Source organism: Stegostoma tigrinum, chromosome 3 (assembly GCF_030684315.1).
Source record: "Stegostoma tigrinum isolate sSteTig4 chromosome 3, sSteTig4.hap1, whole genome shotgun sequence".
Lineage (NCBI taxonomy): Eukaryota > Metazoa > Chordata > Chondrichthyes > Orectolobiformes > Stegostomatidae > Stegostoma > Stegostoma tigrinum.
Genome location: NC_081356.1, coordinates 124,533,609 through 124,548,155, shown reverse-complemented (window position 1 = coordinate 124,548,155; position 14,547 = coordinate 124,533,609). Strand labels below are relative to the sequence as shown.

Sequence of the window (14,547 nt, the reverse complement as noted above, 5' to 3'; positions counted from 1 at the left end):
TTCTGCCCTGGGAAATAGTCTCTGGCTATCAACTCTATCTATGCCTCTCATTATCTTGTATACCTCAATTAGGTCCCCTCTCCTCCTCCTTTTCTCCAATGAAAAGAGACCGAGCTCAGTCAACCTCTCTTCATAAGATAAGCCCTCCAGTCCAGGCAGCATCCTGGTAAACCTCCTCTGAACCCTCTCCAAAGCATCCACATCTTTCCTATAATAGGGCGCCCAGAACTGGACGCAGTATTCCAAGTGCGGTCTAACCAAAGTTTTATAGAGCTGCACAAGATCTCACGACTCTTAAACTCAATCCCCCTGTTAATGAAAGCCAAAACACCATATGCTTTCTTAACAACCCTGTCCACTTGGGTGGCCATTTTAAGGGATCTATGTATCTGCACACCAAGATCCCTCTGTTCCTCCACGCTGCCAAGAATCCTATCCTTAATCCTGTACTCAGCTTTCAAATTCGACCTTCCAAAATGCATCACCTCGCATTTATCCAGGTTGAACTCCATCTGCCACCTCTCAGCCCATCTCTGCATCCTGTCAATGTCCCGCTACAGCCTACAACAGCCCTCTACACTGTCAACGACACCTCCGACCTTTGTGTCGTCTGCAAACTTGCTGACCCATCCTTCGATCCCCTCATCCAAGTCATTAATAAAAATTACAAACAGTAGAGGCCCAAGGACAGAGCCCTGTGGAACCCCACTCACCACTGACTTCCAGGCAGAATATTTTCCTTCTACTACCACTCGCTGTCTTCTGTTGGCCAGCCAATTCTGTATCCAAGCAGCTAAGTTCCCCTGTATCCCATTCCTCCTGACCTTCTGAATGAGCCTACCATGGGGAACCTTATCAAATGCCTTACTGAAGTCCATATTAGATTCGCTACAGTGTGGAAACAGGCCCTTCGGCCCAACAAGTCCACACCGCCCCTTGAAGCATCCCACCCAGACCCATCCCCCTATAACCCACACACCCCTGAACACTATGGGCAATTTAGCATGGCTGATCCATTAACTTATGTTCTAAAGAGGCCAACTTCGACAAGGGAGCCACCAAAATGTCCACTTTCATCTCATTTTCGGCTTGGGGATCTTGCAGACTCAATATCACGTTCAATAGTTTTAGGGCTTATCTCTCCCGTGTCCTAGCCCCTAAACACTCACACCAGGCCTTGTTATTGCATAGTCTGTAATTATACACTACCTATACACTAGCCAATAACGGTCTCCATTAACAGCTACTCACTCTTCAAGCCAGATCGATATTTATTCCTTTGTCTGTCCAACTGTTCTTCTCTCTTGTTGGCCTCTATTCCCTCCTTTTGTTTACTCCTCACCTCCTCCCCCAGTCCCCCTTTTCTCCACATAAACCAACATTTTCCTAGCTACCACCAGTTCTGAGAAAGGTGACAAGACCCAAATGTTATCTGTCATTTCTCTTCACAGATGCTGTTAGACCTGCTCAGCTTTTCCAGCAACTACTGTTTTTGATCCATTGTCCCTGCTTTGCTAAGCATTCAGCTTATGTACTCTGCCGCTTCACTTGGCGGCTGGTAATGGAGTTTTAACCAGTGCATGCAAATCTGTCATCCATCCCAGGAGTCCACAATATCTTTGAAAGAGATCTATGACCAGAGAATGACAGAGTTTGGGATAGGTTTGTCAATATTTTAACAAGCGGTACACTTTTTTAAAAAAGGGGTTACTTCTGGAGGAACCCAGAAATTGCCCAAGTAAGTAATTACTCATGGCTCATTGATGAGCATTCCTGCCTCAGAGTCAGCGGGTCATGTGTTCTAGACTTGCTTGATTTATAATCCAGGCTGAAACCCAAGAACAATACTTTGGGAATGCTGTGCTGTTAGATCGGCTATCTTTCAGTTGAGTTGTTAATGAAGTCTCTGTTCTCTCAGGTGGACATAAAACATCCCACTGGAACTACAAAAAAGATAAAAGGAATTTTCCCCTGGCATTCTGGTCAATATATACCTCCTAGTCTATATCACTAAAAACAGATTGGCTGTTTATTATCAGTTTATTGTTTGTGAGAACTTTCTGTGTGTAAATTGACTGCCTCGTTTCCATCTGTAAATTGTTCCAAACTGTTTAAAGCAAGTCTTTTTTCATAAAAGAGCTAAGTACCTTGGATGATGAAAATCTGAGATTAAAACAGAAAATGATGCAAATACTCATCAGTGAGAAACGTAACTAGCATTTCAAATCAATGGACTTTATTCGGAACAAATTTATTACCGACAACTGAGGGAAAGGAATCAGTGTGGAGTCGAGAATTTTCTTAGTCATACAGTAACCAAGTGGGACCTGGGAATGCACCATCTGAAAGAACATTGAGAAACATTCCTTTATAATTTTCAAGAGAGATTGGAACCCACTTGAAATGGAAGTCTTTGCAGGACCATAGGGAAAGAACATTGGGGTGGAACTAATTGGACAACTCATTCAAAGAGCCAATACAGGTATGATGAACTAAATGACCTCCTTCAGTAGTAAGATTCAATAATTTGCTTTCTAAAACCCCCCACCAAGCTTTCAAAATGTCACAAATTAAATTCAAATACAGTGAGCCATTTTTTTGGAGTGTACTGCCTGTTGTTAATAAGAACGACAAACAAGTTGAAATAAGGATAGTGCTGCCATTTGTTTCTTCCAGATCCGTAATGTTGCTACAAACCGGTGCGTGGACAGTAAACATGGAGCAACAGGAGCAGAATTGAGGTTGGACATTTGTATCAAGGATGGCTCGGAACGTACATGGTCACATGAGCAGGTACTAAAAGGTCTAGCAATAGTGTCGTGCAGCATAGAAACAGGCCATTCGGCCCACCATGTTTATGCCAACCAACAAACACCAAACCATACGAATTCTATCTACCTGTACTTGGTCTGTAGTCTACTATGCTCCAGCATTTCAAGTACTCAGTCAGATGTTTCTTAAATGTTGGGAGATTGTCTGCCTCCACCACCCTCTCAGGCGGTTCCATTTTCCTACCACCCTCTGGATGAAAACATTTTTCTTCAGATCTCCTCTACATCACATACACCTCACCTTAAACTTATATCCTCAGGTCTGAGACACTCAGAGAGTAGTAAGGGAATCTTTACTCAGAGAGTAGTAAGGGAATGGAACGCTTTGCCTGCAACAGTAGTAGATTCGCCAACTTTAAGTACATTTAAGTCATCATTGAACAAGCATATGGATGGGCATGGAACAGTGTAGGCTAGATGGACTTCAGATCGGTATGACAGGTCGGCACAACATCGAGGGCCGAAGGACCTGTACTGTGCTGTAATGTTCTATGTTCTATGTACATCTGTCATGGGGAAAAGATTCTCACAATCTACCCTGCCTATATCTCTCGTAATTTGTATACCTCAATCAGATCACACCTCAGTCTCCTCTACTCCAGGGAAAACAAACTCAGCCTATCCAGTCTCTCCTCATAATTCCTTGTATCATCCTGGTGAATCTCTTCTGCACCCTCTCCAGTGCAATCATGTTCTTCTGATAGTGTGGCAATCAGAACCGCATAGTGTCCCATCTGTGGCCTAACCAATACTCTATAATGTTGCAACAAGAGTTTCCTGTTCCTATATTCTACGCCCCTGCTAATGAAGGCAAACATCTCATACGCCTTCTTCACCACCCTATCTACCTTTGTCGATGCTTTCAGGGACCTATGGGCTTGTACAGCAAGTTGCTCTGTACTCCCTAACATTCATTGTGTAAAACCTTGCTATGTTAGACCTCTCAAAATGCATCATCTCACACTTATCAACATTAAATTTCACCTACCATTGCTCTGTCTAATTCACTAGCTGATTAATGTCAGACTGTAACCTGAGATCATCTTCACACTATCAACAACACCACCAATCTTCATGTCATCTGCAAACTTATTAACTATGTCTCAAAATTCACATCCAAGTCATGAATGTGCATAACAAACAGCAATGGTCCCAGGACCGATCCCTGTGTTACTCTACTGGTCACTAGCTTCCAATTACAAAAACAACCCATCACCTTCACCCTTTGCTTCCTGTTTGCAAAGCAATTTTGGATCCAGTTTTGTCAGCTTGCACTAGATCTTCATGAGCCCTTAATGTTTGGGCCAGCCTTCCATGTGGGACCTTATCAAAGGCCTTACTGAAGTCCATGTGAACCACATAATTGTATTATCCTCATCCATATGCATATTAATCTTTACATGCTCTAGAACCTCACTGTTGCAACTGAAATATACAGCTACAATGTTTTTCTCTGTTGCGAATACAAATAAGAATTATTTGTTTAAGATCTCACTCACATCCTCTGGTCCATACACAGATTGCCCCTTTGATGTCTAATATGCCCCACTCTATCTCTTGAAATCCTCTTGCCCTTCATATACTTGTAAAAGACCTTGGGGATTTCCTTCATCCTGCCAAAGATATTTCATGCTTTACAGTGTCAAATTGCGTCTTGTGTTTTTAATGCTCTGTACCTACCTAATATGTATCGTCATAGAGATGTACAGCACAGAAACAGATCCTTTGGTCCAACTTGTCCATGCCAACGAGAAATCTTAAATTAATCTAGCCCCATTTGCCAGCATTTGACCCATATCCCTCTAAATCCTTCCTATTCATGTAGCCATCCAGATGCCTTTTAAACGTAATTATACCAGCATCCATCACCTCCTCTGCACCTCATTCCATATAAATACCATCCTCTGCGTGAAAAAGTTGCCCCTTGGGTCCCTTTTAAATCTTTCCCCTCTCACCTTAAACCTATGCCCTATAGTTTTGGTCTCCCCTACCCTGGGGAAAAGACCTTGGCTATTCACCTTCTCCACGCCCATTTTATAAATCTCAATAAGGTCACTCCTCAGCCTCCAATGTTCCAGGGAAAATAGCTCCAGCCTATTCAGCCTCTCCTTATAGTTCAAACCTTCCAACCCTGGCAACATCTTTATAAATATTTTCTGAACCCTTTCAAGTTTCACAGCCACTTTCCCCAAAATAGGGAGACCAGAACTGAATGCATTATTCCAAAAGTGGTCCAACCAATTTCCTGTATTTGATCTCGCAACTCCTGTACTCAATGCAATGACCAATACTTCCTTACTTTTCTTTATCAAGCTCATGATCTCGCTTGACATCCAGGATTTCTTGGACTTGCTGCCCTTGCCCTTCACTCTTAGAGGAACATACAGATCCTGAACTCTCACTATACTATTTTTAAAATATTCCCACTTTCCGAATGTACACTTACTTGCAAGTAGCTGATGCCAGTCTATGCTTGCAAGATCCTGTCTAATGATACTTTCCCCAATTTAGACACTTCTACACTATCCTTATTCCTTTCCAAAAAAACCTTTGAAACTTACAGAGTTATGTTTACTATTCCCAAAATGCTCATCTGCTGACACTTCTTGAACAGCTTCATTCCCTAGGATTAGACAAAGCATTACTTTAGTAGGATTAGAGATAATGGGAACTGCAGGTGTTGGAGAATCCAAGATACTACTTGGCCTGCTGTGTTCATCCAGCCCCACACTTTGTTACTTTAGTAGGATTACCTCAATTCTGACACAGAACAGGTTCCCTGGAGGCACTTTAAAAATTTCACCTTGTCTCATCCTTTCCAATCCTTTCACATGAATGTGTGAAATGTTAATGTTAGTATTGGACCTTTTATCATTGGGAAACCTCAGGGACAAGGACCAAGCTGCATAGCACAAGCCATTGACTTGGATGAAGAGAGTAACAAAATTATTTGAACCCAAAAGCCCCCCATTGTCCATTCCTTCACATTCCCAATTTAAATTGTGAAAGCTGTGGAGGCCATTCTTTCAGCTGTCTGGGCCTGTCTAGACCTCTGAATTGTCAAAGCCTCCCCCCTTAACCCACGCTACCTCTATCTTCCTTCAGGATACTTCTTACAACTTATTTTGTTAGGTAACGTTCCTGTTTGGCACCTTGGGACACTTTGCTACTTTAAAAGGGCAACATAATTGAAAGTTGTTGCTTCTGCTCTACTTATTTATATAAATCAAAAAAATTAGGTACTGCCAAGAAGAAGTGCAGGAGGAATGGAAAGTTCAAGATGACTTTGGGAGTTCTCTCTGATGTCCTGGTCAATATTTCTCCTTCAGCTGCCTTCACTAAAGTAGATTACCTTATCATTAGCATAGTTGCCTGTTGTGGCAGCTTACTGTGTACACATTAGCTGCTGCATTACCTACATCGCTACAGTGATGCCACTTAAAAATACTTAATTGGTTGTAAAGCAATTTAGGGTGTCCAGAGGCTGTGGAAAGCATGTTTCTTTTTCAATTTCTAAGAGATAAGTCCTTGGCTAGCTTTCTCTGGTTTTTCCCCTCCTCTACCTCGAAGAACTGCATTAACACCCAACGTAAATGTAGAAAAGCTCCAACCTGGTCTGATCAGGATTCAGATACTCCCAATCCTGTCCTGGGAGGTTAGGATGGACAGAAAAATTGTGAGGAAGTAAAATTGAGATGGATTCCCATTGCATCTTTGGACAATGAAGGCAGGCAGCCATGAACATAAATAATCATAGACTCCCTACAGTGTGGAAACAGGCCCTTTGGCCCAATAAGCCCACAGCAACCCTCAGAGCATCCCACCCAGACCCATGCCCCTGCAACCCACCTAATCTACACATCCCTAGACACTATGTGCAATTTAGCATGGCCAGTCCACCTACCCTGCATATCTTTGGACTGTGGGAAGAAACTGGAGCACCTGGAGGAAACCCATGCAGACACTGGGAGAATGTGCAAACAGACAGCCTCCCAGGGGTAGAATCAAACCTGGGTCCCTGGTGCTGTGAGGCAGCAGTGCTAACCTCCGAGCCACCGTGTCGCCCCTAAGTGCCATATAAAGGATAATACTCTGGCCTGCCTGCATTTAGCCAGTGAACAGCTCCCCATCCTCTTCCACTATTCCCAATCACTCGCACTCCCGTCCCCAACCCATGAACCAGAAATGGGAGATCGCCAATTTGATGGAAGTGTCCTGTCTGCATCAGCCAGTGGGGTCAGCTTCCATAAATCCTGATTTATTTTTCTTTATTCATTCATGGAATCAGGGCATCACTGGATAGACAGCATTTATTGGCCACCCCTAATTGCCCAGAGGGTAATTCAGAGTCAACCACATTGCTGTGGGTCTGGAGTCACATGTAGGCCAGACCAGATAAGGATGGCAGTTTCCTTCCCTAAAGTACATTAGTGAGCCAGATGGATTTTTCCTGACAATCAACAATGGATTCATGGTTATCCTTAGATTCTCAATTCCAGATATTTATTGAATTCAAATTCCACCATCTGCCTTGGCGGGATTCAAACCCGGGTCTCCAGAACATTATCTGGGTCTCTGGATTAACAGTCCAGCAATAATATCACTAGGCCATCACCTCCACATTGGTCTACTGACATCTTTGTTTGGATAGTGAGCCGGAGATGACCAATTAAGAGGCCATTTCAGAGAAGGTCACTTGGTCCTACTGTCAGTAAATGTGGGCATGGGATCTTCATTTCAACAAAAAATGGGGTGTTGCACTTCCTGGCAAAATTTCAACCCAATGGATCAGCAAGTTGAAGTCCCACACTGCCATTATAATTGCAGTTTTTTTTTCCAACCAGTCCTCTCTTTGCTGTCCACTCCATAGAGAAACAATTTGCAAAGCTTTGGACATAATAACACTCCTCGCTCGTTTATGCAGAGCACTTCTACTGAAAGGTTTTATGGAATTCAAAGGTAATCTGTAGAAAAATGCATTCCTTGCCAATGGTCTCCACTAAACACTGGTAGTTAACTGAGAACATTTTAGTTCTAAAATATACCATTGAGGTGATGAATACATTTTATATTTAATATTCTTTGGAAGAGTTAAGTTTTCAAGGAGCGTCAAAAATGGGTTTATTTAAAGTTTTGTGGAAATATCTGGAGTGGTGATGCTTAGAAAGATAATTGAAAGTATATTGTGGTCGCTGGATTTTTTTTTAACATGGATTCCTATAATTCACATTGATTGGTGATAACTACTTATTTTGCTGCCGCCCTCTGCTAGGGCCCTTCTGGACGGTTACTGGCTTGAGGAGGTTTTTGTTTTATCTGAGCAGGTCTGGCAGCATCTCTGGAGAGAAATCCAAGTTAATATTTCAGGTCTAGTGACCCTTCTTCAGAACAGAACACTGTGAGCATGTGTGTGACCAGGAACCTGTGTCTAAGTACGACCTTGAGCATGTGTATGAGTGTAAGTGTGCATGTAAGCACATGTGTGCCTGTGTGTGAGCATTTATATGAGTATCAGCCTGAAAGTAAATGTGTTTGTGTGAGAATGTGAGTGTGAGAGTATGTCTGAGTGTCAGCTTGTATGTGAGCAAATGGATATGTCAGCATAAGTGTGCATGTGGCCATATGTGTCAGCATGAATGTATATCTCTCTCTGCATGTGAGCGTTTTTAGGTATATATTGCTGACTTTCTGTGTTAACCTATCAATATGTCTTTATTGAATAGTTTTTTTGATCATAAACCAATAATGGTGTTTATTAAGAAAGCTAGTTGTTGGGTGGGTAGGTAGGGTCCTAGAACCTACACACTTTACAAGCCCCACTCCACATCCAAAACCACACACAGCAGGAACACATAAAGCCAAGCCCTGTACTTCCAAATGAAGCAAGGTGTGGCCCTAAAACGGGTCAACATTGGCAACGTACACAAGCATATGTCAATATTGATAGAAGATTGAGGGGTAATTTAATTAAGGTGTTCATGAAGATTAAGGCAATTGATAGAGTAGAAATCCAGAAACTACATATAAATTAGGAGCAGGTTACAGGCCACTTGGCCTTTCAGCCTTCTGTGCCATTTAATGAGCTCGTGGCAGATCAAGCTTTTCCAGCTTCCCACCGACAAACCTTTCACCTGTTTGCTTATTAAGATTCTTTCCCTTCTGCCATAAAAAATATTCAATGAGTCTGCTTCCACTGCCTTTTGAAGAGAGTTTCTGAGATTCACAACATTCTATGAGCAAAATAATATTTCTGTTTTAAATGGGCGCCCCCTTAATTTGAAACAAAAACAGGCATAAAATCTAAGATTGGAGCTAGGCCACTCAGAGTTGGCAACGAGCAATGTTGCTTCATATAAAGACTGGGAAAATTGTGGAACCCTGTCTTCCAAAACGCTGTGTGTGCTGAGCATCGATGAGACATTTTGAAACTGAGGTTATAATTAGGTATAGGGATTAAGGATTGCAGAACTGAGACAGGCATATGGAGATTAAATAGAGAAGATTTAATTAGACTAGAGGAACAGGCTCAAGCTGTTGAGACAGACTCACATTCCATTGTAGCTCTGATCCACCCTGATAGTGTGTCAGTAGATGCAGCGTGCCCAGAGAGAAAAAAAATCATTGTAAAAAAACATAAGTAATACTAGAAATAAACATACCAGTTGTACTGGTCCTCCAATTTTGCAGTGTATGAGTTGACCAATCTCCACCCAGAAGCTCTTAAGAATGTAGTGATGAGTAATAACAGAGATATCTTTTAATTGCAGAACAGAATGGCTTCGTAAAAGAGTTAGGATTGCAGTCCATATAGCACAGAGCATGACAGAGGCATTGTGCTGCTCTCCAGTCTTCAGCTTCCTTTTTTATAATTTATTCATGAATGTGAGCATTTGTGGCTAGCCAGCGCTTATTTCCCATCCCTAATTACCCAGAGGTCAACCACATTGTTGTGTGTCTGGAGTCATGTGTAGGCCAGGCCATGTAAGGATGGTAATTTCCTTCCCTAAAGGACATCAGTGAATCAAATGGGTTTTTCCTGAAAATCAGCAACAGATTCATAGTTGTCATTACACTGTTAATCCCAGATTTTTTTTAAACTGATTTCAGATTTCACCCTCTTCCATGGTAAGATTTGAACGCAGGTGTCCAGAATATTAGACATAACAAGGTGTAGAGCTGGAGGAACACAACAGGCCAAGCAGCATCAGAGGAGCAGGAAGGCTGACGTTTTGGGCCTAGACTGTTCTTCAGAAAGGCCCGAAACATCAGCCTTCCTGCTCCTCTGATGCTGCTTGGCCTGCTGTGTTCACCCAGCTCTACACCTTGTTATATGAGATTCTCCAGCATCTGCAGTTCCTACTATCTCTCCAGAATATTATCTGTCTTTCGAAATTAATAGTCCAACAATAATACCAGTAGACTGAGATAATGGGAACTGCAGATGCTGGAGAATCCAAGATAATAAAGTGTGAAGCTGGATGAACACAGCAGGCCAAGCAGCATCTCAGGAGCACAAAAGCTGATGTTTCGGGCCTAGACCCTTCATCAAAGAGGGGGATGGGGTGAGGGTTCTGGAATAAATAGGGAGAGAGGGGGAGGCGGACCGAAGATGGAGAGAAAAGAAGACAGGTGAAGGGGAGAGTATAGATGGAGAGGTAGGGAGGGGATAGGTCAGTCCAGGGAAGACGGACAGGTCAAGGACGTGGGATGAGGTTAGTAGTTAGGAAGTGGAGGTGCGGCTTGGGGTGGGAGGAGGGGTTGGGTGAGAGGAAGAACAGGTTAGAGAGGCAGAGACAGGCTGGGCTGGTTTTGGGATGCAGTGGGGGGAGGGGATGAGCTGGGCTGGTTGTGTGATGCATTGGGGGGGAGGGGACGAACTGGGCTGGTTTTGGGATGCGGTGGGGGAAGGGGAGGTTTTGAAGCTGGTGAAGTCCACATTGACACCATTGGGCTGCAAGTTCACCTGGGCCATCTCCAACACATCCCTCACCTTCCTGGACCTCTCAGTCTCCATCTCAGCCAACCAGCTTGTAACTGATGTCCATTTCAAGCCCACCAACTCCCACAGCTACCTAGAATACACCTCCCACCCACCCTCCTGCAAACATTCCATCCCCTATTCCCAATTCCTCCGCCTCCGCCGCATCTGCTCCCACGATGAGGCATTCCACTCCCGCACATCCCAGATGTCCAAGTTCTTCAAGGACCGCAACTTTCCCCCCAAAGTGGTCGAGAACGCCCTTGACCGCGTCTCCTGCATTTCCCCCAACATATCCCTCACACCCCGCTCCCGCCACAACCACCCAAAGAGGATCACCCTCATTCTCACACACCACACCACCAACCTCCGGATACAACGAATCATCCTCCGACACTTCCGCCATGTACATTCCGACCCCACCACCCAAGACATTTTTCCATCCCCACCCTTGTCTGCTTTCTGGAGAGACCACTCTCTCCGTGACTCCCTTGTTTGCTCCACACTGCCCTCCAACCCCACCACACCCAGCACCTTCCACTGCAACCGCAGGAAATGCTACACTTGTCCCCACACCTCCTCCCTCACCCCCATCGCAGGCCCCAAGATGACTTTCCATATTAAGCAGAGGTTCACCTGCACATCTGCCATTGTGGTATACTGTATCCATTGTATCCGGTGTGGCTTCCTCTACATTGGGGAAACCAAGCGGAGGCTTGGGGACCACTTTGCAGGACACATCCGCTCGGTTTGCAATAAACAACTGTACCTCCCAGTCATGAACCATTTCAACTCCTCCTCCCATTCTTTAGATGACATGTCCATCATGGGCCGTCTGCAGAGCCACAATGATGCCACCCGAAGGTTGCAGGAACAGAAACTCATATTCCGCTTGGGACCCCTGCAGCCCAATGGTATCAACGTGGTCTTCACAAGCTTCAAAATCTCCCCTTCCCCCACTGCATCCCAAAACCAGCCCAGTTCTTCCCCTCCCCCCACTGCATCACAAAACCAGCCCAGCCTGTCTCCGCTTCCCTAACGAGTTCTTCCTCTCACCCATTTCTTCCTCCAACCTCAAGCCGCACCTCCATTTCCTACCTACCACCTCATTCCCCCTCCTTGACCTGTCCATCTTCACTGGACTGACCTATCCCCTCCCTACCTCCTCACTTATACTCTCCTCTCCACCTATCTTCTTTTCTCTCCATCTTCAGTTCGCCTCCCCCTCTCTCCCTATTTATTCCAGAACCCTTTCCCCATCCCCCTCTCTGATGATGGGTCTAGGCCCGAAACGTCAGCTTTTGTGCTCCTGAGATGCTGCTTGGCCTGCTGTTTTCATCCAGGTCCACACTTTGTTAGCCAGGTTGTAGTCCAACAGGTTTATTCGAAATCACACAAGCTTTCAGGTGCAGTGCAAGAGCATGGCAAACAGACCCAGAGTTTATAGGCAGAGAGACGAAGGGCAGAGAAATCAAACGAGCATACAACTGGTGTGAGTGGAGTGTCAGATGATAAGTCTCTGCAGGTGACCAAGAGTGTTGGACAGTGAGTGAGGTGTCAACAGCTGAGTAACCGGCAAAATGCTGACCTATATTTGATTAAGTAGGCAGAACACAACAACACAGAATCGCCGAGCAGAGACTGATAGCCAACAAGTTCCATACCCATGAAGACGGCCTCAACCATTGCAATAGATGTGATCCCCACCGTACTGTTCTGTATCTGTATAATCTTCCTTGCTGTCCCATTTTGACAGCCTCACCTTGATAAATTGCTACAATCTCTCTACCTCAATTAGTTTGTACAGTTTTGAATTACTTATTACTTTGGTTAGATGTCAGCACGTGGCTCTTATACCTATCATGCTATGCTAGTCATTTAGCACCACCCTATTTTTGTTTTTTAATAATTATCTCTCTGCCTCAGCTAATTGGATTATAGGCCATCCCTTTGCTGGTTAATCACCAGTGGACACTTTACTCTCCATCTAACACTCTTGGTCAACTGCAGAACATCATTGGATACTCCACTCATCCCAGTTGTATGATCTTTGATGTCTCTGCCCCTGATCTGTCCAGCTATAAATGTTGGGAATGTGTGCTCTCCTCTCTCAGTCCACCTGACAAAGGGATTGCACTCCAAAAACTTGTGTGATTTCAAATAAACCTGTTGGACTATAACCTGGTGTTGTATGACTTCTGATGTTGTCCACCCCAGTCTAGCACTGGCACCTGCAAACCATTAACTCAGCACAGAAAGACTTTTAAGACCTGACGCACTAAGCATGGGGGCATGCAGATGTGAAAATGTGCACTGGAGCCTGGTGTGCCAGTTCCCCATGTTGTGCAAGGGCATCAGCACCCTGAAACAGCCTTGTGATAATGTCATTGAGCTGCACATCACTGAGCATAAACAGCACAGCGTGGGTGGAGTTAGAATACAGTAAAATTCTAGAACAGACTGGAAGTATCAGTTTGGGAGACTCACTTGAAATATGTGACTGTCTGGGAGATATACACAAGTGAACTCAACAAAATGCGACTGCTTAGCTACTATCTAACATATCAATATGACAACCTGGTATATGATTGCCATGTATGAAACAATCAATACATAGAATGAAAGTTTCATTAATAGTACTGCTTTGAAGTCTAAGCCGAAGACAATCCTTAAAGTCAAGGACATCTCTTCAATCAGTCTGTTTTGAACCCACACTTATAGTGTATCACAATAACAGACAGTAAAAGAACTCATCCCATTCCTGGATCAGTTCCCTTGAGGCAGAATGGGGGTGGCAGCAGTTTTGCAGGAATTTTCCATTTGGCCTCTGTGCTCTCTGAAACTTTAGACTCAATGTCACCTCCCTGGTTATGACTGCCTATCACTGGGGAATCAGTGCTGCAGGCAGAGTTTGAGGCCACCCTGTTTGCTGGACCTCAGCTGTAGGATCCACTGTTGTTTGGCATTTTTATCAATGATTCAGATGAGAATATAGGAAGCATGGTTAGTAAATTTGCATTTTATACCAAAATTGGTGATATAGTAGACAGTGAAGAAGGTTATCTTAGAGTCCAACAAGATCTTGATCAGTTGGGCCAATAGGCTGAGGAGTGTCAGATTGATTTTAAGTTTGAAGAATGCAAGATGTTGTTATAAGGGAAGGCTGGATAGGCTTGGACTTTTCCCCCTGGAAGCATAGGAAGCTGAGGGGTGATTTTGACAGGTTTACAAAATCATGAGAGGCACAGGTGAGGAGAATAGCCAAGGTCTTTTTCCCAAGATAAGGGAGTCCAAGATTAGAGGACATAGGTTTAAGGTGAGAGGGGAGAGACTTAAAAGGGACCTGAAGGGCAACTTTTTCACACAGGGGTGGTGCGTGTATGGACTGCCAAAGGAAGTGGTAGAGGCGAATACAATTTAAAATTTTAAAGATATTTAGATATGTACATGGATAAGAAAGGTTAGCAGGATATGGGCCAAAGGCAGGCAAATGGGACGAGTTCAGTTTAGGATACCTGGTTGGCATGGACGAGTTGGACTGAAGGATCTGTTTCTGTGCAGTTTTATTCTATGACTCTATTGAGCCACGGGCTGCCCTATGGTGGAGATCCTCTATCACACCGGCAGCCCCTGCTGCTGATGCCAATTTTAATGCAGATATTTAAAAGGGTGAAGAGAATGTGCTCTCTTTCATACTGACTTGAAAAGCTGCCTGCATTTCCTGAGCTGGAAGTCTTC

General features: G+C 44.1%; 1 protein-coding gene across 2 annotated transcripts in view; it reads left to right on the top strand.

The window, feature by feature from the left end:
- The window catches only part of galntl6 (polypeptide N-acetylgalactosaminyltransferase like 6), a 1,211,583-nt gene that overhangs the window by 1,136,394 nt on the left and 60,642 nt on the right, over positions 1–14,547 (top strand). For both annotated transcript variants that reach the window (XM_059644874.1, XM_059644875.1), the window contains exon 11: positions 2,677–2,793. In XM_059644874.1, the coding sequence (XP_059500857.1) occupies positions 2,677–2,793 (117 nt within the window). The remainder of the gene's footprint in view (positions 1–2,676; positions 2,794–14,547) is intronic.